Source organism: Leuresthes tenuis, unplaced genomic scaffold (genome assembly GCF_036924035.1).
Source record: "Leuresthes tenuis unplaced genomic scaffold, fLeuTen1.0.hap1 SCAF_24, whole genome shotgun sequence".
In the NCBI taxonomy this organism is placed as follows: Eukaryota; Metazoa; Chordata; class Actinopteri; order Atheriniformes; family Atherinopsidae; genus Leuresthes; species Leuresthes tenuis.
In genome coordinates, this window is record NW_027325378.1 from 6,486,912 (window position 1) to 6,512,379 (window position 25,468).

General features: G+C 38.1%; 1 protein-coding gene across 1 annotated transcript in view; it reads right to left on the reverse strand.

Moving 5' to 3' along the window:
* Positions 1-25,468, reverse strand: part of LOC140284824 (cadherin-12-like) — a 97,780-nt gene that overhangs the window by 61,681 nt on the left and 10,631 nt on the right. Inside the window, exon 2 of the mRNA XM_072378824.1 lies at positions 6,314-6,747. Coding sequence (XP_072234925.1) covers positions 6,314-6,559 — 246 coding nt within the window. The 5' untranslated portion in view covers positions 6,560-6,747. The remainder of the gene's footprint in view (positions 1-6,313; positions 6,748-25,468) is intronic.

A 25,468-nucleotide genomic window follows, 5' to 3' on the forward strand; every position in this document is an offset into this window, starting at 1 on the left:
TGCTTTCAACCTCTTAATATGTTCCAACGAGCTGCTGTATCACTGACGAGCCTTGTGTATAATATCTAGAATAACTATCTTTTCAATTTACTTAGCATATTATTTAGATATTTCACCTTATTCAACTTGCTGTCTGTTGGTTTACAAGCATTCAAACATATAGAATTGAGAGTTTATTTCCTAACAGGATATGCACGTAAGAGTTATGTGAGTATAATTTTGGTTAATGTAATCATCGTATATACATGTGCACCTTAATCTCCAGTATTGTGATGCGAGAGAATCAGTTTGTGGGCATTCTTTCAGGATTTTGTCTATAAATGAACAAGATTATGCAAGATTATTGTTTTGCACTGGATTTGAAATCTGCATGTGGTAGCCTCACTGAGCTGTAGGTCACAGAATAAACATGTGCATAGCTCAGTGCAAAGCAATTAATTTATGAAGCCTGTGATTTTGGAGATGAAGTTAATTAGCTGCTGGATTGCCTTGCAGCCAGTCCCACTGAAGTATTTTACAGCAGTGGATGTCATTATCATGGCATGAAAACAGTAGTCCTGTTTTTATTTGAAGGCTCCTCTGGTTTTAGCCTCATAGCCAAATTCCAGAGCATTTAAACTGAACAACATTTAACAGTGTGGAACACACTATCACTAGTAAGGCTTGTAAATTTCTTATGGCCAGTTGATGAAATCTTTCTTTGTTGGGCCTGGTGTATAAGTCTTGTTGAAAAGGTTTTTATGTCTCTCTTATAGGTTCTCATCGAAAGATTAAATTGCGGACTCAACATCAGTAATAAATCTCAGACTGGTGTGGGGTGGGACTGAAAGGAAGAGCTATCAATAAAAACAAGGATGGTCATTCTTTGTCAGGCAGGAAGCAAGGGAATAAACAAGTTGTAGGAGAAACAGTGCTGCCCTTTATAGAAAAAGTGGCATATTGACTTATATGTAAATAAGTGACCTTTTGTCTGTGTGTGAGAAATGGGGCGTTGGAGCACACGATTGCATGCGCTGTATTTCAATAGGACCAATCCTTATATTGGTTCAAAGTGTCCCATTCAAAATGTATTTATGCTTCTGTGTTTGTGCTATTAAAGCTAAAATTGTATTCTCCAATATTCAGAATTTGCCTTTACAGAGTAAAACGTGTGCAGTGTTGGTGAGGGTTTATTTTCCTTTTTTTAATGGAAGTAATTCCCTCTTTACATTTTCTTTTGCCAAAGGTATAATTTGTTTTGTATCCTTTTGAGAGCTCTGATTCGCGTTCCCAGGACTTCTAAATAAGATGTGGTTGTGTCTGAAAATTTGCGAAACATTGTGGTTCCAGTAAAGCTGTTTACCAAACTTGATCTTCTGGAAGTCCAACATCTTTCAATTCTAAAGACCGCATCAAGTATCCACAGGAATTAGGTGGGAAGTAGCAGCCAGGTGCTGCTAATCAAATGTTCTTGATTAAATGATCGTCTGCAAGTGTGACCACCTGTTTAAAACCAAATGCCTTGACTGTCAAAATTGAGAACGTGCAATGTTTAGAGAAATTCTCTCAGCAAAAATGACTTGTTTGGATGCAGATTTACAACTGAATGTCTGGAAAATGAATATATCAATGTGTTGCAATGACCTAGTCAAAGTCCAGACTTCAGCCTAATGGAAATGTGGTGGAATTTTCAGAGAGTGCTCACAAACCTTGATGAGCTAAAGTAAAGTTATAAACAAGTGAACCAGAATATCCCCTCAATTATGAAACTGATGATGTCACAAAGAGAACGATTGCCTCAAGTTATTGCTGCCAAAGGTGTTTTGATGTGCTGTTGAATCATGGTGTACTTTTTGGCTTAGATTCTGTTAAATAGTTCATGAGACCAGAAGTTATATAAAAGGACCAAATTATTATTTATTTATTCAAATTATGTCCTGAAACATTAATCTGAAGTTTGATGATAGAATGATACTTTGAGAATTACACTCAACTGGAAATCAAAGTTGGATGCACATAATACAGGTTCAAGCTAGCTTAGCACGGTTCCACCAGCGCGATGAGGACTCACTTCTTTAAATGTCACAAAAAGCTTCAGGAGCAATATGTCCAGACAGAAAGATGACAAATAGTGATTGGCTTTGATGTAGCTAAACACTCGTGTGACGGCAAACAACAGGAACAATCACTTGCTTAATGACTAATTTTGGTTTGATGATGACATCACAATGAAGTCACACCTGATCCATTTTGGCTTGTTTATTGACCTCAGAAACCTCAAAAACCTCAAAAATCACTTCAAATGCCCATGCCCAATTCTAGCAATTCTAGTAGTGGTTTCAAACTGCTTTGCAAGCAGCCGACAGTCTGTTTTTCTTTTATCCATCCATCCTTCCAGCTTTGTAGTCATAGAACAAATTTGTGGAGAACTGTTGTGTTTGGACGCAGCTCTAAGTTTGCTTTCTTTTTTTACACGGTTTGCTTTCTTTGGAAGAGCCTTTGAACCTCTGCTTAAATTCAGCTGACGTCAGGGTTTCTGCCTGTGAATGATCTGTGTTTTGCGTATAATTTACATGTTATCCAACTTTTTTGCAGATGGAGTTAGATGTGTGTAAATATACAAATACATTTGTGTATCTTTTAGAGAGTTTCACAGTTTTTGTTCTCAAATTAGGTTGCATACATTAAATGGTATAAAAGGCTTAGCATAAACACATTCCTTATTATGTAGTCGTAACATACCACCAAGACAAGCAGAAATGCAGACATGGCATATATTTTTATGCATGTTGTAGAACAAAAGAAACTTTGCTGGCATTCATTAATCCAAAATAGAACAGGTAACACATAATAAAAGTGTTATTTTATTTATTCTTTTTGTTCCATAAGCTTTTGGAACTGGGTAGTGTATTTACTTTTTTCCCCCCTTAATATATATCGATATGTTTTCAAACAAGATAAAGGATGAGACAATTCTTCTTAATCTTACAGCTTTCATTTTGGATATAGAGCAGCAAGACTACGACCTAGATTCAGGGGATTCGACATTTGCGAGTAAGCTGGGGAAGGAAATGGAAATCGCTGCCCTACAGTTTTAAGAAATGATAGACTGGCTGGAGAAGGGCAGTAGACAGCAGGTATTTGTCATCCTGTGTTGTGAAAGTGTTGGTTTGCATGCGAGCAAACAAATATCTGGCTTTACTTCAAGCAGAAAAATAGTCCCACTAAGTTAGATATAGTGTTATTCTATTAGTGGGAACTGTGGTTCTTAACGTATATTTTAGTATTTTGAGAGGGGGGGGGGCATTCTTTTGTCCTTGAAATGCCAACACATAAACAATCCAGGTGATTACATCAAATGCAGTTGTCTGAAGCATTATATGTAGTGAGTTGACCTTACATAAATACCAATAGAGGCTTAGGGTTCCCCAGAACTTAATGATCCTTTGGATCCTGTCTGGAGAGTAATTGTTTTAGAGTAATTGTATTGGTTACTTATGATCTCAGTACTGAGCAAAGGGATGATCATGATTATGATTTTTCCAATTATCAAGCAATACTAAAAAAAAAAAAATGTGTATGTCTCTGTGTAGTGTACAGCTATGGGTTACAAATCAAAGTGTGTTTTTATTTTTCTTTCCTTTCCACCATGGGCAAATATTAGAAAAGCAGCGTAGAGCTGAGAGTGTAAATGATTGGTTTATCATAATCAGATAATAGCTTAAAAAATGTAGTCATGCACATGGTCTAAATGATAAAGCAGACTGCTTTAAAGTCTGTCTCCAATGAACATGACCATCAGGCATTCGCAAGGACAACTACAATGTGTCTCGCTGGGTCCAAACATCTGCCTTCACCACATACAACTGCTGGTACTGATTCTGGTGTGAATCACTAGTTAATAGCCAAAGGAGTTGAACCGTAACACCAGTACCGACTGTGCACTCCATCGTGACTTGTCTCCCTTTTTCCTCCAGTGTCAGAGTTGACAAAATTACCATCTTGTTAGTAATGTGAATGATGTTTTAATGGCCAGCACTAATTAGTAGTGATTTTGCTTTTGCAATTACAGATGGCAGTGACGCGTTTATTGCACTGGTCTTGAAAAAGATGTTTATCATTCCCAACAAGATCAGGTTTTGTTGAAAAAATGGAAAAGAAACCAATGTGAGACCGAGTTATATCTCCCTTTGTCAGTAATCACACACCGAGACCAAAATACTTTTGTATTTATAAAAACAGAAGAAAAAAAAAATCCCTGGAGTAGTTGTGCTAAAATGCTGGCAGAATATTTGTAATATTAGAAAAGCTGAAACTCTAATGGGACAATAGCCTTGATTTTACCATTTCTACTGTTCGGAATTTTCTAGACAAAGCGACTTCCTTCCCCACTGAAACCAGTCCATTGTCCCAGGGTCGCTTTAATGGCTCGATTCAGTGTAAGTCTGTGTATGCAGCAAAAACAGTAGTAATTCAATTCAATAACTCAATAAATTCAATAAAACAAGCCCTCTGCAGCTCATTCCCTTGTTCAACCAGAAGGCTTTTTACTCCATGTAATTATCTTGCCTCACATTTCCTGTCAATATCTACAACCACTACTACTATAGGCCAAAAAATCTTAAAAGAATATTTTTTTTAGGTAAAATGAATGTGCACAACATCCGAACAAGTATGCATTTAACATGCACACTGTCATGTTACTTGCATTGTTATGTCTGCCTGTATGTATTTGGTCACAGAATGACACTCGACACACGTAGTGATTTTCTTGCTCAGCTTAAAGGGTTGTGGCAACAAGTGTAGCAAATATGCATTGCTGTAGTGTTAACTTCCTTGGCAATGTCATCGTCCATCAATTTGGCTGAACTATTCCACCCCTATTTGCACATGCTTTGGATCCAGCATAGCAAAAAAAAACAAAAAAAACTCTAAAGCTGCCTTATTCAATATCCTCTCTCTGGATCATTTGCCTCTCTTTTGAGATTGCTGTCAGATTTGATAATTACTACCTCGGTTGGTCCACCGTGGCTCCTTCGTCACTGAGGAGAAAGCAAGTCTTGTAAGCCACCATAGCATCGGAACTAGGCAGTTCACTGAATGGAAATCACATTCATTCTCTGGGGTGAAAACATTGCCACAATACGGCATTGAGGCATTATTGAACAATCTTTCATTGCGGACCCAATATCCATTACAGTTAATTTATGCAGTTTACTTAAGGCCTCTGATAATACTTGATGAATTCTAGAAACAACCTGCCATCTGCACCTTCTCCTCTCTGTATTCGGGCATTATTATGATATAGCTACAGTGATTATAAAGCAAAACTAAGCAAGTCCCTCAAGAATGTTCTGACAACAATTTAGGGATGTCTGAATGCTTTTTATATGCTGAAGAATCAGTCAATTATTTTGAAGCAATGCAGCAGTCCAGGATTAAGGGACTTAGAAGTGAAACAGACATCAACCTTCCTCTCCTGCTTTAGCCTCGGAGACTTCCACAGACAGCATGGCTTGTCAGGGCTGATTGCAGTGGCACTGGGGCAGATAAGTCAGTCTTACCATTATCCTATGTAAGCTAGGAGTGCCAAATTACAACTTTAGCTTTAAACCCCCACAGAGTTTGCTTACGAATTTCCTAAGCTACAGCAGTGAATAAGAAATCGGACGAGGTTTGAGATGACAAAAAGAGGTGAGTCTGATGGGACGTGTTTATATATGTTTGAGCCTGGATTCTGATCAGGCTGTTGGGTCTCTGCTGTCATTTTATTGCCGTCGGCATCTCCCCTGGCTCATAACTATGACGTTCTGACAGCTTTACAGTGACTGTAAGTTAAATTTATTTCTTCCAGGCCATTGATTCTCTCACCACTTCATTGCCATGTGTGTCTGGCCTCTCTAACATATAATGTTGTGGCACAGCCCCATTCAGATGTATAGATTTCCCTCCACAACTTATGCAGAGACAGTTTTACAACAAAAGCATCATTAGTTTAAAGTGGTAAAATTTAGGGGCAAATTAAAAAGGTCAGCTTGTTGTAACAGTCATCACAATAGTAGTACAATTGCATCTGTATTTCAATGCTGTATGTGTCATTTACCAAATGTATACATATGTACTAATAATGGATATATTTATTGCAGTAATTCAATTCTTGATAGTGTTCTGCTGAAACCACACACATTTAAACTTCTCTATCCCCTTTATCCAAATTTTTCCTCACATTTTGTTGCTCCCTCCTTTTACCACAGATTCACTTTCTCAGATGCTCCTTACCATGTGATTTATGACTTCTACTGCACCATAAATAACTGTAAAAACTGCTTCTTACCTTGCCCACGTACTGTGGGTCTGACCCCATATACTCCTCCAGTACAAAGAACTGGTTCCACACCCATCCTCTCTTGACCCGCTGAGATCCGGGCACCCCATTCCTCATCGGGCCCACCAAGCTCCTGGCGTGCTCCCTCCCTGCCCTGCTCCGTCCCAGTGGTGATGGAGGTGGACGCAAATAAGAGACTGAACCCTCGCTGACAAGAATCCACAGGAACAGCAGCAGGCAGTTCCTTGTTAGCATTGGCAATCTGTGAAGTTCCGGTCCCCAAGTTGAAGTCGAGTGACGAGGACTGAGCCACAGTGAAAACAACTGGTGGTGACGTATCAGAGGAATGAGTGAGGTTCGGAGCTGTGCTGGGTGGGCGAACCCAAAAGCAGATTTCCCACGGTGTTTCAGGATCCCTTTCAGAGAATCATGGAGGTAATCACCTTGAACGAAAGACAACAAAAACTCAGTTATTACTTGTTGCCTAATCTTGCATTACTTTCATCATATATCAGTAATACATTATCAATGTTCTGATTAGAGGCTGTCCAGGGTTGTCTCGTGGCACTCGTCATCATTGTAGACTGTGCTGTTAATAGCTTTCTTTTCCTAAATGTCAATGTTTCAGTGGCACCCCACACCCTGTGTTCTTTTCCTCCATTGCCTACCTGCTTTAGTTTTTAACTGCTCAATGATAAATTACAGTACTTTCATTCTTAAGCATAAAAGTAAGCGCTGTAATTATGAGCCCCGTGATAGATTACTTCTCCACCAGACAGCTCTCATAGATGCATGCTCTAATTAGCTAGAATACTTCTCTCTGTAGTGAAAACTGACTTTATTTTTGCTGTCAATTACAGGCCACCACACACTGTGCCACAGACCTGTCACCATGACTGCAGTTCCTTTCCCATAAAGGTTGAAAGTCATTATTTTTTAATGACACTTTAATTAGCAGGTTCTGATGAATGTCATAATTTACTTAGAAAAAGCTTGTCTCTGTATTTTTGATCAAACCTATTAGAAAGTTGCTGTTATATCAGTTGTAGGCAAAATCTAAAGATGAAGCATGATGAATTGGTAGTTCTTTTATCAAGTTGGCATGTGTATTGTAATGATTGTCAGCGCAAAGGAGCATCCTCACAGTGATGTCTGTAACATGTGGCGTTATCTGAGACATCACTCTAGTGAGGAGCACATTCATTTGAGACTTGAGATTGAGCTTTTTTTTTACAGCATATCATTAGACAGGTGTGTGTCATACAAAAGTTATGCTGGAGATAACCAGTATGAAATCCAGCTCACAACAATGACTGAATAGTTAATTCATATTTTTGCCAGATAGGGTTGGTATAACCAAAGAAAGTGCATGTGATACATGTTGCGTTTACTATGAGATGATTAAAAGGTGATTGTAATTTAACTGTCATTGCACATGCAATAAAAGAGAATGAAATATTATAGACCCAACCTAATTTGGTAAACCTTATTCGTTATTAAGCGAGGGACTGTTGTTGTTCACATCTTGTTTACAGTTTGCACTTCCTTGTCAACATTTGAGTATTCAGCTCTCGCCTTGTTACAACACACTTAATTGTGCAGAAAACAAGAAGGGAACCACAAATGTCTGGGATGAAGAATGAAGCTAATGGTTGCCACACCTGGTTTATCGTTCCTCGTAATGCACTTATAAGCAGTACAGTAATACAAGGCTGTGGGCCTCTAATTTCATAACTGAAGCCCTCATTGACATCATTGTCTTTGATTAATTATACAGACTTGGAACATCGGCTTCACAGGAAGATTACTCCAGCAAGGTTATGCTGTGCAACCAGAGACATTTATTCTCTGTCACCACAGTGCCTTAAAAGTCAAAACTGATCTGCAAAGTTCTGCTCACGAAATTGGCAGGAACTGGCTTGACATGGGTCAGACATGCCTCTCCCACAGGTCACTTCTCATTTAGCATCGACATAATGGAAAATGACTGTTCCCATAATTCCTGCAAGATCACGCCTCTGCCACTGTTCGGTCCTGGGAGGGCTTGATGCATATTTTATGAGATGAGTTCATTAGCATATGTCGGGCTACGGTTGTGAGCCTTGACCTGTGTGTCTACTTCAGATAACACAACGCAGTAGGCTGACAGTGCTCTCACACATCACCTTCAATAATCAAAGAACATATGGCTCGCCGATCTGCTGGTGCAGATTACCACCCACAAGAAACTCCCACAGAAAGTTATTAGTTGTCAAGGCTGCCATAAACATGACAAACAAATAAGCAGGCATTGACTACTAAAATGCAGGGGAGAAATGAGTCATCTGGCTGTAGTTTTTGTTTTGCATACACTTTCATTTCCTGATAAGTGGGCATATTCTTTCTTTTCTTTTTTGCTCTTTAAGAACTTCATTGTTTTGCATTGGGTACCAACATTGTTATTCAGACGTAGAAAGTATAGTTGGTTTAATAAGGTTGGTAACCAGCCTACTCATTATTCAAAGGAATTTTAAATAGTGTGTTATGCACATTTGAATTAGAGTCATAGAAAGATATTCACAGAAGGTTAACGTAGAAGAAATAAAGTTTGTCTCATGCTTATGTGTGGAAATTCATCTACATCAGGTTATTACTTATATTTGTGTATAAGGATGCATTTCAAACTATGCAGAGCATTGGAAAAAAAAATCTTCAAATGATCTTGTAGCCCAAGCATGGACCTTCTTCTTCTTCTTCTTTTAAAGATCTATTTTTCAAGAGTGTCCTAGCTAAGACGGGCAGCAGCACATTAAACAGTTTCAGTCAAACGCAGGCAATCATACACAAAAAAATTTAAAAAACAAGATTTCAATCCATTAAGAAACACAAAATCAAGTCAAATTTTAGTCAGGCAATTTTGCTAAAATTGTCTGAGATAAAGATTAAGAACATCAGTCAAAACATCTGCAGTCAGGTGTGTCCGCATCCAAGTCGCCCAACATCCTCTTAAAAGAGTGTTTCCAGTGAAACTAGATATTTAAGTTTCAGGTCTTTTTCTTGTTCATTCCACGTAAATGGAGTCGTAAACCTAAACCCCGTTTTTCCCTGCTCAGTGCCTGACTGGAAAAAAAAAGATCCTGAGAATGAAGATTATAGGATTCTGTGCTCCTCTGACTGATGCAAGTCAGAAGGTAGGATTGGAGTGGCCCTAGAATAGACTTAGAAATTAGAATACACCACTGACTGAGTCTACGAGCAGACAAAGAAGACCATCCAACACGAGCATACAGCAAACAATGTGTAAGAGATTTAAAATTGGTGATGAACCTCCATGATACACGGTATCCAGGGACTGTAAGCTTTGAGAGGGCGCATGCATATACAAGACATCACCGTAGTTCAGCACAGACATGAATGTAGCAGAAACCAGTCTCTTTCTAGATCCAAAAGAGAGACATGCTTTTAGTCGAAAGAAAAAAAAACTAGTTTCAGTTTTAGTTTTTTAAAAAGCTGCTGAATCTCAGTAGTTAAAGAAAGGGAATTGTCAATTAAAATGCCTAGATATCTGTAGGAAGAGACTAATTCTAATTCTAGTTCCCTTAGAAAGGCTTGAACTGACCATTCTTGGTTTAAAGTTGTGTTTATATTAACATGGCACATTACATAATGCAGCAGGAATGCCTTTCCATCTCCAGTCTCACTTATAATCACGTCCTTGTTGAGTGTCAGCTTAATGCACTCACTGAGGAGACAGTGATTCATTTCTGTAAAACATTTACTATGTAGATTTAGCTGCCGCTATATTTGGTGTGTGCTTGTTATTCTGAAGGATCTGAAAAGACTGAAATGTTGCAACAAGAGTGCTCAGGTGGCAGAAAAATTACCCAGTTAGCCTTCTGCCTATGAATGACCAGGTATTGATTCGGTGAATTATTGCGTGTTGAGGGGAGGGGCTGATACGACATTTGTCTGTGTAGAAAGTTTGAGAAAGACAGAGAGAGGGGGTGAATAGATGCATTGCAAGCAGCTCTACAGTAAAACAACACTCTGTTATTTTGGATAATATGCATTTAGAAAATATATAATTACCTCTGCAGTTTGGGGGAGTAACACAAAGTCACGTCTTGGTTTCACCCCTGATTTGGTGCTTCTTGTAGGGCACACTCATTCTTTGGCATATTACCATTCAGTCTTCTCGCGAGTAGCTCAAACAATGTGTTGTCCAAATCTGTTGACAAATTGGTTGTAGCCTCATTTGTTGAGCTTGATGGATTGACTGAATTCAATTAAAATACTATAATACTAAAATAATATAATACTATTAAAATACAATTTATGTCAATAGCAATTGACATAAATTTGAATTTCTGGAGTTAGCCCCCTGTTCAGGACATTTCTCAATGACTGGAGAACACTGTGTTATTCCATTCAAACACTATTGTCTTAGGCTGACAGCTTCCTCACTATTTGCAGGAGAGTTGAATCAATTAACATTACATGAATACTAATAGCAACACTCATTATCAATACTTCAGTTTCAACCAAATGGGAACTGGTACCAATTAGGCGCTAATTTATGATGAAAATCCCTGGTCTAAAGGAATATGCCTATCTAAAAATGTTTCCATATAAGAAAAACAGATCCTTGACTTCAGCATGTCATTTTAATACTTGTCAAGGTATCCCTGTTACCATCATGCTTACAAAAAGTGATTTCAGCTGAACTACAATCATGACTGATGAGGAAATATGTGCCCTAAGGTTGAGCAGATGTAGAAAAGGGGTTAGTTGGGGAAATCACTGTGAAGACATTGTTTTTCTTGTCTCAGGTAGTAGAAGACAGTAATATCATTGAAACCCCTGAGGAAAAGAGTGGGAGGGGAGAACTGTGGGTTGGCGCAAAGTAATGAAAATGGGAATAACTACACAGCTGGCCAGTCAAGCTAAATTACCAAATCACACCTCATGTGTAGGTTATTGCACGACCAAGGTGATGAAAAGTAAAGAAAATGACTGTTTGTTTCTGAGATGCATTCAGTCATTTAAAATGTACTTGAGCTTCAACTGTTCTGTTTGCACAATGGATAAATATTTCTGCTGTTCAGAGAAAAGGAGAAATAATACAAGATGGGTCCTCAAAATTGATTTTTGTTTCCCATTAAAATTGTTACTGAGCAGTTGTTGAATGTGAAGGTGGGTATGAAATGTCAGTAACCTTGCATGTCGGTAACAATGTCCCCAACAATGTAAGGTCCAGTCCTTTAAAAAGGTACTTCAATGAAAAGTAATCTTACAGTTAAGCATTTGCTGGAATTAGTCTGCCTCCCTTTTGTGCATCTTAGTTTAAGCATCGCTTTGGTTTTGGCTACCAGCCGAGCACTACTTTGACAAAAAAATGTTTCAGTCTTAAATAATCTGGTGATTTAAAAGAGATTATCTCACTATTGACCGTCGGTACCGCAGTTTTATTCTAAGCTACAGCTTTGGACTGTAGACGCATACCTCTGTTTTTCAGTGGGTTCATTGGAACACGTAGACAGTAGACCAAAACACATTCTTTTAATGGTGACAAATGGAAACAACGTTTGTTGCCAAGACTGCTTCTGTGATAAATGTGCTTTGATGCTTCCTAAAGTGCTACATCTGCAAAACCTTCCTGGTTTTCTGTGTACATGGGAAAGAGACTTTGCTGATCTGGAAGTGCAGTTCGGAAGTTTGTGAAGATGAAGCGTGATTGCCTCTGCTGCTTTCAATGCTTTCAAAGTGAACATGGCAGCAGATGTCATGGCAAGGAGCAGGAGAGAATGGCTGCAGCTCCGCTTAATATGACTGGTTCTGTTCCCACTTCCACTGAGTTCATGATGGCTTAACTTCTTAAGGACTGCTATCTGCTAAAATAAAGTTGTTTAGAGGTTGTAGTCCACCTCAGCTTGTAGGTGTTGCAGCTTACAGTTCAGCTCTGCAGTGCAGCATGTAATTTAGATGCAGATGACAAGTTCCTCCAGTTCCATGGAGTCTCAATTTTGACCCCAGAACAGCCAAATAGAATAGAATACACTGCTCTTCACAGTCCCTTGTGATAATCAATTGAAATTCTGGTTAAAATTATGCTTGGCCAAAATGAAACCCTGCACTTTGTTCAAATTGCACTCTGTTGCTATCTGTACCCCGTTTAAGATTATGGATGAGGATGCTCCACTCTGAGTGTTTTGTTCTGCAAGCCCAGCATAATGAAGGGTCTTCACTCCAACAGATAATTTTATATTATTTTCAAGAAGTCTACTTTCCTTTTAAATCTTTAACTATGATTAATAAGGTAAGCTTATTACAGTTAAGACGTTTTGAACAAGGACCTTTGGATGAAGTAGTGTTGTTGCAAAACAATGTTCCAAGTTAAGTAAACTGTAATTCCAGTGTGCCAAATACATATCTTGTCAATATTTAGGCATTAGGAATTGCAATATGGAGAGAAAGTATCATATTCATATATTACCAGAAAAATGGGAAAAGATCGTTTGTACAATTCTAATGGGCCTAGAATTCATTAAGTTGTCTGCAAACACAACACTTGTTCAGTCCTTGGGTTAGGTGCATCTTTTATGCTTGAATGATTTCACTAGTTGTTTAATAAACATAAAAACACATTCGCCACCAGAAAAACAGGCGGAACATGAGCTAAAAAAAGCAGTATTTGTCCAAAGAAAAGCTTTGAAGACTTTCACAAAGCCTGGAGAACAATTGCTCGAGGTCACAGTAAAAGATCACAGTGAAGTCTGGCTCCTTGAAAACAAAATGTAAAGAAATGAGGGTCTGTTATACAGCAAAAGTACAGTAGACTTATTTTATTTGAAATGGATATCAGCTCATCACTCATTTGTTTTTGGCCCTTGAGCTAAAAAAGTGAGTGTCAGTTTTACTGTTAGAAATAGTAAAAAATTATATGAAAACAGGATAAAACTGGCCACCCTAATATTTGACACGTAAGAGCTTACAGAATATATTTTACCTTTTTTTTTTAATCGCACGTATAAAAAAATCTAAATGATACATTTAGTTTTCAACATCCATATAAACCATCGCTCAGCTCTTTTTTTTTTTTTTTTTTTTTTAATCTCATCTTTGACGTCTGAAGTTTTGACAGATACAAATATCCACAGTCAGGAGACATGCCTGATCTTATTCTGGTGCAGTGAAAGACGGGCAGCTACTGACATGAAATGAAACAGCACTCTTGCCCCAAGGCAGCTGTGGAGCACCGCTGGTGCAACTGTTGTCATCCAGTCAGTCACTACTGTATCATGCAGAGCGACAACAATTCTTTAACCTTGTGACTTAAGCTGCTTAAAACCCCTCCCTTACCCCATTAGGAGCAGATGCAGCACGTGTGTACATCTGTTTTCATGTTTAACAAATGTTCCCAGACTTTTGACCGGTGCACCAAAACCTGAAGACCTATCAATACACAGCCTGAGTCATACATTCAAAATCATGCAGTAAATAGTACTTACATCACCCCCTCTTCCACTGTGTGAATGTGTTTTTTTCTGGGGGCGTGTACCAGCAGCTACTTTGTGCCATACTGACCTCAGACAGGCTGCACATGGAAAGCACAATTTGTGTTGATTAATGTACTATGAAATTTCCGCAGCAGTGGCCACAATTCAGTAGCAATAATGCACCGCTGACTTTTCTCCAGATACACAGTTTGATTCTCCATTTTTGAGCCAAGGGGAGTGTTTCATAACTTGTGTTTTAGAACTGTTCCACTCTTCTACACAGAGTATTGGATACCATTGTGAGTCAAACTTAGACACTCAAAGGTTTCAACCAAGGCAGCTGTAATGTGTTCAAAGCTTCAAATGGAGAGGTTTTGGTTTATATTTGGAATCTACCTGATGATTTTGGTTCAGTCTCAAATCATATAACGATCATTATCTTGTGAATGACGTATATCCCATCATTTGACAAAAGACATTTTCTAAAATTTTGTTTGTTTTTTGCTTTGCAATATAGCAGTATTTGAGCAGTATAAGAGCTATACTATGAGCAGAGAGTCAATTTTCTTCAGAAGTTTTTGGACAAAGTCTTTTTATCACTGATTCCTCTGAGATTGTATACACCTTGATTATAATCCTGTGATGATCAAAAATTAATTAGACACGTGGGCTGCTGAACAAAGGTTACCTCTCTATGTCAGAAACTGAACTTTTCCCCTCTGAAGATATGGAAGGTTTTACTTTAGAGACAAAACTGGCCCGAGGCAATAAAGAAACACCACTCTGACTCAGCTCTCCCCAGAGTGAACATGTCTGGATCCCCTGCCAACAAATCCATGATGCAACAGAAATCGCTGCTATAGAAGGTTATGATTAAAGGGAAGATGCATCTACAATTTAAGATGAGAGTCATGATCGGAATGTTAAGATATCTTAAATCAGCTATCCTGGAGATGATCTGAGAAATGATGTGCACACATATGCACATATTAAAAAAAGAAAAGAAAAAATGCCTCCAACAGTGGAACAGCTTAAAACTGATAACAGGTTCCAGTTTGAATTCTCTGATCTTAACTGACACAATCTACATTGAATTAAAAAGTGAAACTGTCGAGACCTGTTAGCACTCAGTTTGAACATGAATTGAAGTGGCTTTACCTTCTTCTATAGGGTATTTGTTACAGACGCAGATGGTGCTGCAGCCTCCACTGCATCAGTGTGAACAAGGCAAAGAAAGTTTTTAACTTTGTTTTTGTGTTACAAAGTGTGCCAACGGACAAAGTTATACAAGGAAAATAAGACTTTGATCAGACATGTCGTCAGGGAGGTGGTCAAGCACTTGTTCCCCTTTAGGTGGAATAGCTCAGATTTACCAACCTTGAAATCCTTTTTTATTCACATTAAATAAGATCGTAAGCACTAAGTAATGTTAGAAGGAAAAGAACAGTGCTGTTAAATTTCTTTATTTACCACCTCTATCCACAAGTCACATCACTGTAATGAGTTTCAATAAGTTTTAGCTAACCTTTTCAGGTACTAAATGTGCAAAGTTTATTGAAAGATTAACCACACAAGCACTGAATAAAATATATCATGAAAGTCATTGAATAGTGAGAAAAAATAAAATAATATAATAATAATAAATATAAATATAAAATCAAAGGAGTGGGCTGCACGGTGGTGTGGTGGTTAGCACCCTCACAAACCGTCACCCCACAGCAAGAAGGTTCCAGGTTCAACTCCCAGCTGGGGCCTTTCTGTGTGGAGTTTGCATGTTCTCCCCATGTATGCGTGGGTTCTCTCCATGTACTCCAGCTTCCTCCCACCATCCAAAAACATGCATGTTTGGTTAATTGGTGTCTCTAAAAAATTGTCCTTAAGAGTGAGTGTGAGCATGTGTGTGGCTGTTCGTCTCATTTGTCTCTGTGTGGCCCTGTGATGGACTGGCAACCTGTCCAGGGCGTACCCCGCCTCTCGCCCGATGACTGCTGGGATAGGTCCCTGTGACCCAACAGATGGATTAAGCGGGTATAGATGGATGAAAGTCAAAGGAGTTCGAAATGCCTCCATTAGTAGTAATGCTGTATTTGTCAGGAATGTGTGACAAGTGTATTAAAATCAGTCTTGGGTGCATTGTTTAATAAAGCATCATTTCATGTTTTAATGCCCTTGAAATACGAACTATTTCTAAAACCTTACACAGTGCACCATATAAACTGGTAATTATTTTATAATATGAAATTAAGAGATATTCCTCGTATACTTCCTGTTAATGTTAATTTGGCAACACATCAAGAAAGATTGTAATAGCCAGTAAAAAGTTTTTTTTTTTTAAGCCACTCCGTGTCCCTTGTTCAGCAGGCCATAACACAGTGTTAATTACAAGTACATTTTTACTGGGTGGAAGATATTCATTAATTACTTCAATATCTGCTCAAGTTTTGTTTGCAGGAAACCAATCAACACATCTAGTTTAAGTATTGAATTGTGCAAACCCAGCAGTAAGTTTCTAGGCAATGGAACAGCAACAGCTGACCAGATAATGCAGTTATTTAACTGACATTAAACATGATATGCAGTTAAAAATCTTATATGTTGCAGAAATGTATCTATTTTTGTTGCTATTGCAATTTATACACGCACCTATATAATATACATTCAGCCCTATTGCTCAGTTTTTGCTACTGGTGATCTTAATTCCGTGTATTAGGCCAATTTGCGGTGATCCACCACAAATAATTTGTGCTATCTGTAGCAGATTATCCAAAACAGCATTCTCAAATTTTGTAGTTTTGTTTTCTTTTAAGCGACCCCTCGGTGAACATATTAAATGGCTTTTTTTGACCCTTCTCAGTCATTTGAATAGCTGTAATGTGTTTGAAAAACCACAGATACACCCCACATTGGCCTCTTAATCACAGCCAAATGGCTTTTACCCATTAAAGCAGTTTCCTTCTTCTAATTACCCTGATCTAATAAGTGCATGTGCTTGCTGTGACAGACACATATCCCAAACTGTTATGACTGTCATTACCCGGCCGCAGCATATTTCAGCCAGAGCAATTCCCAGTTTTGCCTAATTAGACATTGCTAAATGTTAACAGATAAAGCCTGGGCGAGCAAGTCAGTCTGTGTTTAGATTTACACTCAGCCTGAGCAGATGGCAATAAATTAGAAATGAGAGCAAGACAGGGAGAAAAAAAACGAGCTGAAACGATCTCTGAATTCCTGAGAAAGAACCAGCCAATCCCACTTTCCTTCCTACTGTTTATTTAAATTTTGATGGTCCTCAGGTTATAACCTGAGATTCAAAGCTGTAGATGGCTGTTGGAATGGAGAATTTTCTATTCAATATTGTGATAAAAAGCTTTTCATCCAATAATGGTCCTCAGATTAAACACACCCACTCTGTTGTACATTTCATGTTGATGCAGTGGAAAGATAACCAACATTTCTCAAAAAGTGCGTAAACTTTCCTGAGGTTTCTGCTAAATACATTCTTTTAAACTGTACTGAATACAGTCTCTGAACTTTTGAGTAGTACAAATGAATGACTTGTAAGTATCTGAACATTGTTGCTCGCTGAAGCTTCAAAAGACTAACATTTTAACCTCTGCAGACAACTGAATGCTAATAGAATCTGGCACTAAATTGAAGTTTGTGTTGTACAATTAGATTCATTCTGAAAGAAATGAAAAATGAAAGCCTTTAATGCAGGTGTTATGGAGTAACATTTACCAAGTTTAAGAGATGACAGCACTGCAGCCAAACAAGGCGACTCAGTATGAAATAAGTGCAAGCTGAATTAATTTTCTCTTACTTGTGTGCAGTTCTATCTCTTTCCCTTCCCCATTCATGGCTGCAGTTAAGGTCTCACCCAATGAATGGCTTATTATTTGATTATTTGAACATGTGTAGAGTGCTGGTGCTGCTTAATTAAGTGGCTCTGATACTGTGGAGCTTACTTCTTGGAATGGAGGATGAGGAAGAAGAGAAAACAAATTGGTATGCACTATTGACAAACAATGTGATGCTCATGAATATAAACACCATGCAGGTAAATACCTCATGTGACTATGTGACTGAAACATAATGGATTTAGCTTTTTCCACGTCTCTTATAATTATACACATGTAGTTATAAGTTATATTGTGCTATTTTATCCTGTGAGGAGTTAATATTCAGAAAGCATTGGTAACATAAACAATGGTTCATGTTGATAGCTTTCATAATTTGGCATTATTAGTTCATTTGTGGTGCACATAGAGAAAGGGTAAGGTTAATAACAACAGAGGTGATGACAATTGCTTAGCTAATCATACAGATGCATACAGAAGAACCACTTACAGTTCTTTTAGTTCAATATGCTTTCCACATATTTGGAAGTAGAGATTTGCTGGTACTGTGTAAGTTAGATGGATTTTGATTCCATTTCACATGATTTCATGTGAGTGTTTAACTCTACAATTTCATTCAAAATACAACCACATTAGTCTCTTTTTCAGAACAAGATTCATCGCCATGGTCTTTCTATTACCGCAGTAATCTAAATGCAAATTTTAACTGTCCCTTTTTCCACCAGGATGATGCTCCTGGCACAGCATGTGCAGTAGAATTGAGATGTGTTTTCCTTCTACTATTCTATTACTGTTACATGGAAATTGAACTCTAAATGAAGATTGCTTACCATGTTGACATGTTGTAAGTGAAGATGTCACTAATTGAACAAAATTGGAGTCTTTTGGCCAAATTTTGACATACAAATAGTTGTGCAAAACTTGAGCCTTCAGAGGATAAAAAAATCTTTGAAAATGATTTATTACATAACAATGTGCACTCACTGCCTGAGTTATTGATCAACAGTGTGCTATGATCCAGATAATAAAATGAGAGTTTGATAACATTAAGATTGGTCCTTTTAAATAAAGTGTTTGCCTGTAACTCACATGGATGAGAGGCATTTCTACTGTTGAAATAAAGAGGTGCTTCACATGGTTTTCCACTCTGAAGATTTCACTTTCATGAACTTGGATTTTGGAAACACAGTGCGATGCTGCAGCTATCATCTGTACACTGATATGGATTGGTGGCAGTGAAAGGCTTCATCATTCCCGCCGAGGCGCCACCCCTCTTGCCCCATCATCAATTTTCCCTGCATGGATGTAGTTCTGAGTGACACCTGGTGTGTTTCTTCCTCCCATCTCTTCTTCCTCAGCACTGTAAATACATCAGCACAGGAGCTGAATGTGCCTGTCCTTGTGCAATTTTAAATCCATGTGTTGGTGGTCTGATACCAATAATCTTCCTCTGCATGTTGCTACTTTGGCATTGCTTCTCAATAGTACTTGATAATTGTGGTCAGGGGTGCTCGCTGTGGCCTTTTTTCATATGCTATTCATTAGAGAACTGATGATATCTGATCCATATCTTTACATTTTGTTTTCTACCTCTTGCATGTGTCTGAAATTAAACTCATCTATTTCTCATCAGTCTATGTCAAAAAGTTAGTCTGCAACTCAGAAATAGTGTTCAATTCATCCAAGTTATTACATGATTGCCTTCTCTATATTAATGTTGAGAAATGTGCTTCATCATACAAAAAGTGTTGCAGTTTGTGAAAAGGTCAAAGTAAGATATCAGATCTTGGTCTGATCTGGGTTAGAGAGGACAGGGCTCTTATAAGAGTGTTCGACCTTCAAGAAAATAGAATTATCAGCTAAATACAGAAATGCCAGTTTTTAGGTAATTACTGGGTATATCAGAGATCTCAGGTTATTTTTTTCAGATTTGAATGACTTAGACTTATAAATGAGACAGTCAAAGTTCTCTTTTTACATTAACATTAAAAGAAGGCTGTCTGAAAAGATTATTTAGATGAAAATCCAGCTTCCTCTACCAAACTTCTACAGTGTGTCCGTGTTATCCAGCAGTAAAAATCGCTTCCGTTCAACTTCATGTTCATTTTGATTACAACTGCTTTCCGATTGCTACTTTTTTATGTATGTGCCTGAATTAACTCGTGTTCTTCAGCGGACTCTGTGACAGAATATGTCAAGGGATCATCACTTTTTGAGCGTTCTGAGTCTTGTGATACATGGACTCTGCTGTGAAAGTCAAAACTGTTTTAATCTTCTCACTTGTGTCAGAAAGGGAGAATTTCCAATAAAGATTGACCTTTCCTTTAAAACAAAGAAGAACGTGAAGGACCGGAATAAAGCCAACTCTTTGGGTGCGATTCGTGATGGTAGAAGTACCTGATTAGAGACGAATGAGTGCAAAGACGATCTCTCAGTTGAGGCTAATTACATATTTCACAGTCTCTGGTGACTAATTGTACTGTCTGGGTATTGTTTTTTTTGTTTTTTTTGGGGGGGTGATTTAAACTCGGGTTTTAATGTTTGAGCTAACATTTTGGCATTTTAGTAGATGGATCCAAAATAACAAGAACTAAAAAGGAAATTTTGAGACATCATACATTTACTGGTCTGATGTCTTGATTATATTAACCTAATTTGTCAGCTTTTGTTTAATAAACCACATTTATTTCACATAAATAAACCTTTAAGTGGAGTCCTATTTGCATTCTTTCGGGCATTTTGCAACCTGTCTCATTATTAACCGTCGACCAATTTGAGGAAACCTTAAAGGAATCACCCTTCATCTTTTATCTGTATTGGACAACATTGCAATCCTCTATACTGATGTGCCAATATTGTGCTCTGATGGGTAGAAATCGGTTATTATAGTTTAATAACTTCGAATGATAATCATGTCTGAAACTACATCCTGCATTATCTGATAAGGATTTCAAATAAATAATGCAGAAATTCAATGCAGAGAAAGGTCTGCTTAATTATTTAATGACTCAAATTGAGTGGTTTGCAAAAATAGATGGACCAAAGGAGGATAACGGGATTACGTCTCCATCACAGAGCTTTCTATTTACTTTGCAACCCACTGATTTTCCTCAATTTCATAATTGGAGTGGTCACAAATAATGAGAAGGATGCAGTGTTACTACATGAATTCCACTGTAATCCTGGCACACAGAGCAGTATATTTGCATTTAAATTCATTATGCAGAGCTGTTGTGTACACGGGTTCAGTGTGACTTTTAATTACCCTGTGTGACAGAGGGCAGAGCTATTGATGGCTGCCGCATGGATTGAATATTGACATGTGGCATTTTATTTTAGGAAAGTCGGCACAGTCTCCAGAACAACAACAAAAAAAAGAACAATAGCTTCATGAATTAAAGCTCCCATTTTAGATCTATGGATTAAATATGGTCAAGCTTATAAGGCACTCCATGTTGAGGATCATGATATGAGTAGATTGTGTTGTGTGCCCCACTTGTTGAGTCAAAACTCAAACTGTGATCATAATCCAGTAGTCTATGTATGGGGGAACTTGAGTATACATGATTATGAACAATTTAGAGAAGGAAAAAAAAAGTCAGTCTCAGACAAAGTGCATGTTAAGCAGACTGTTTTCATGCTGATGGAGCCAGGCCAGGCTTTCTGTCAAAACTGTGTTCGACACCAGTAGTGGGCCAGTATTAGCCAAGAATATGAATCTTTACTTGTATTGGTTTTAATTATCTAGACGAGTTAGATTTTCTGAACCCTGCATTTTTATAGATTTTACATTATTTGTGGAGGCTGCAGTGTGGATAGCTAAACAAAATGCCTCTGGGGTCTGAAAATCAATAATCTCTCCAGTTCTGGGTGTCAGACTGTTGGCACAGCACATTTTTGTCTCAGGTGAAATTGTCTCAGGTTTATTTGATAAGTGACAACAACTCTTTGGTAACTGTTTGCACTTTTATTACCCTTTCATCTCATCCTTCCAATAAAACAAGCCCCCTCAAAAAGTGAAAGGAAAAGTGTTCAGAAAGCACCAATTTTCAGCCAGACAGAGCCTGCATGGCTGATCGTGGTACTCTATGTCTTGCTATGGGTGTTTGATGATACCTGTATCAGGGAAAGTAGGGCTATGTCTGCATTTTAAAGTATTGAGGTGTAATATTTGCATCCTATAATTCTGACTATATCTGAACCTTACAGCATGAATAAACATGTACTTCCCCTCTTGTTTATAAATTCATACACTACATCAAGGAACAAGGAACTGATCCTGTACTGTTTTGTGTAAACATTTTGTGGAGTACAGATGCCAGCTGATCCATTCTTTCTTGGAAACATCTGCAGGCATCGCAGCCAAAATGAAGCATGATATACAAGCAGTCATAATTTTCCAATGAGATTTACGCTACTTTGGTAGGCGGAGAACACGTCTCACATTTCAGTGCTGATCTTCAGTTGTCTGTCTCATGTGCCTTTATGAACTTATCTGGAAACATTCAGAAGCCAAACTTTCAGGTTTTTTTGGAGGTGGAGTTGAGGACATCAGTGCAGCAGAACTGTCCGTAACACACATGTATATTTTTGTTCTTGCTGTGCTCATATAAGCAGTCACTGTGAAATACTTGCTTTCATTTTGTGTCACAGTCTTATGGATGAAACCTGTGGAATTTGGTTCATGAGACAACTGTTTAAACCGAATTGTTGTAGGTGGCTATAAACTGATTTTAAGTAAGAGCAACATCCATGGTACTGAGAGGTTGAAGACACATATCTCACTTATTCTTTATTCATACTTTATCTGCAAGGTATCTTTATGTACCTATATGTGGTGTGAGCCATCTGGAGAATATAATTTCAGTATGACAGCCTGGCTTTTTCCTTTTATTGGAGCAATATCCTTGAAACAAAGCCTCACTACAAATCACTCTGAACCTAATTCCATTAAACTTTGCGTTTTGCCAAGTCAGTGAACCTAAAATGAAGCAGTTGAACTCTATGATCTCCGGTCACTAGGGGAGGAGGGTGGTACCTTATACCAGGTTACCATGCTGTGGCCACCAGGCCACCTCACTCTATTTCATCTTTCTTTATTCCTGTATGTAGTGTATTTTCTGCTCAACTGTGCTGCAAAATAAAAGTAGAATATGAGAGACAAAGCAAATATTTCTTTCATGACGTTATGGGTTATTAGACACAGAGAGTCACATTAAGCTGAGTCTCATTATCGGGGCAAAGATAAACTCAAAAAGCATTAGGGTTGGAGCTCACTGATGTATAGTTATGATCATCACATTGGTTATCCTAATGGGTGTTTGTGTTTTCAATCTATTTATGTACTAGTCTAATGGTCATGCTCACTGCCGTGTCTGTGTGTACACGTGTTCATGGCTGCAAATGCCACTTTGAAATTGAATAGAGAGTGTGCCAACTGTTTTATGTAAGATGCGTTTACACACAAACAGAGGAATAAATCTTTCCACAAAAGCCATTCATTGACTTTTCCAGCGTTCGAAAGCCAGTGTTCGAATCACATTGTTTCAGCTAATGGGCTATCATGCACATTGCACACACTGGAAATTTGTTGCAATAATGATCTAATTAATTAATGATGATCACAGTAATGCAAGTAGAAGAGAGTGTTTAGGATTTTGCCTTAGGTGGCTCTCAGTGACCACAGCATGTGATATAATGATACGCCTCATAGAATCCCATCTACCTCCCCTTTAGCAATTTTCACTGCAAGCTATTGATGTTTGCAGCGTTGCACTCTGCACTGCTGGGTGATATTACTCGCAGATAAGTACCTGCGAAAAGGTCCACTTTAACCTGTGCTACCTTTTGTGCAAATAAGAGTTGGCTGCTCTGTGGGATTATCTCTTTGAAATGGTTGGGAGCTTCTTTCTTTGCCACCTCCGTTGTCTGCTGTCATCTGACTCTGATTACCGAAAACAATACGAGGCACAGAGCTGACAGAGAGCATTAGGAAAGGCAACGGTGATGTGCTTTCAATTAAAAAGAAGTAGGGTGTTTTTTTTTAGTTTTTACCTTTAAGTGTCTTTGCTCAGTGTGCCTGCGTGGCCCATACATTTGATGCTTGTCTAAAATATAATACAGATTGTATCAGCAAATAACAAGCCAGTTGAATGTTTCTTTATTTATTCTTGGATAATCTGTTCCTTTGAGAGTTTCTGTCTCTGAGCAGATTTTCACTGTCATGCCTCTCCTACTTCTCGAGATTCTTGTTTTTTTCAGGCTGTCAAGCTCCTATCTCAAATCACAGATAATCTAATGGACCCTCAACTGAGCCTAACTGTTAAACTGGAGGGATCTGACCTCCAAGGCATTTAGAGAGCTGTTTAAACAGCAGTGTTTTTCAGCACTTAGTTAAAGGTATGTGAGCTATATTTCCAGAGTGTTTAATCAAAGCATTGTTGAAGGTGTGACACAGTAGATTACTGTTCCTATGCAGCTGAGGGAGTTTTGAGAGGCACAGGCCATACAGGTATAGAGCATGCCACCTACCTAGCCTACATTAGAATAGAACAACAGAAGAAGTGAATAGCAGAATTAATCAGGGCACCTCCTATTAAAACAAAAAAGGCTTTCAGTATGTGGTGTTAAAGAAATTAATTCATATTGTTTATTTGATTAATATCTAATTATTTCAAGTTTCGAAGGCTACTTTGAGTGCTGTCACAGAGGGCTCATCAGCATTTGTAATCAAGCATCACAGTTCAACATTATTAGCCTCAAGCAGGGCTGGAATAATGAGTCAGCCAGGTAATATTAAAAGGTGGGTTCTTGCAGGCTCTCAAGTGACATAACTGCCTTAATCAAACAGTTATCACACAAGAGGCCAGGGGGGAGAGAATAATGAGAAAGCAATATCCCAGATTAAGAATGAGACTTTTCTGTAATGGCTCTGTCTCCTTGGTTCAATGGTACATAATGGCACAGCATACAAAAATGTAGGAAGAACTTTTGAGGATGATGCACTGCAGTTTCATGGGTCACACTGATGAGAAGAGGATGGAACACATTTATTTCATGGACTGAGTGGAGGAGTAAATGTTAGCGGAGTCTGATGGTCGGTGTCAGTTTTAACTGACAAGCACTGGTTTCTGGTTCAATGGTGTGTCGTGATTTTATTTTTTTGTGAGGAGGCTAATGAAAACCATTACAATATTTGTATTAAACTGATAAGAGGATATTTACTGCATAATATATAGAGGGATGCATTTGTTGACATTTAGAAATGGGAACCTGATGCTGCACTGGTTGGGTTTTAGGAATGACTATTCAATATTTCAGATATTATAATATCTTTACTCTGTGTGACAACAGTACTGGCCCTAAAAGTCCCGCAGGGAGGAACTTTCTCCTTCGCTCTCTTTCTATTTGTAGTTCATTCTTTGCAAGCTGTATTGAAATATTGAATAGATCGAGTCAATGGGTATAAAAAGGCTCATGAATAACTTCACATTCTGCATTTTATCTCCTCTACTTTATTCAGTTCCAGTTAGCAAGTAAACTTTGAAAAAGCTATTGCCCTAACTGGAGAAGATTAATGTGAATTTCTTAAGACTGGGTAAATCTTCTTTGGAAAAATACAATCTGTTCATTCATAATTCTTTGAGGTGCAGTGAACACATAACTATCATATACATAGTTTTTTTTCAAAGCTATCATTTACTGCAGGCTCTACGGTATGCACAGGTGTATGCTTAGGAAATGAAGGGGGATGCTTTTCTTTCTTTGTCTCTATACTTGGTTGCATTTGTCTGGCTCTAGTCTTTATCACAGCATGTGTAGCTGAGACAGAA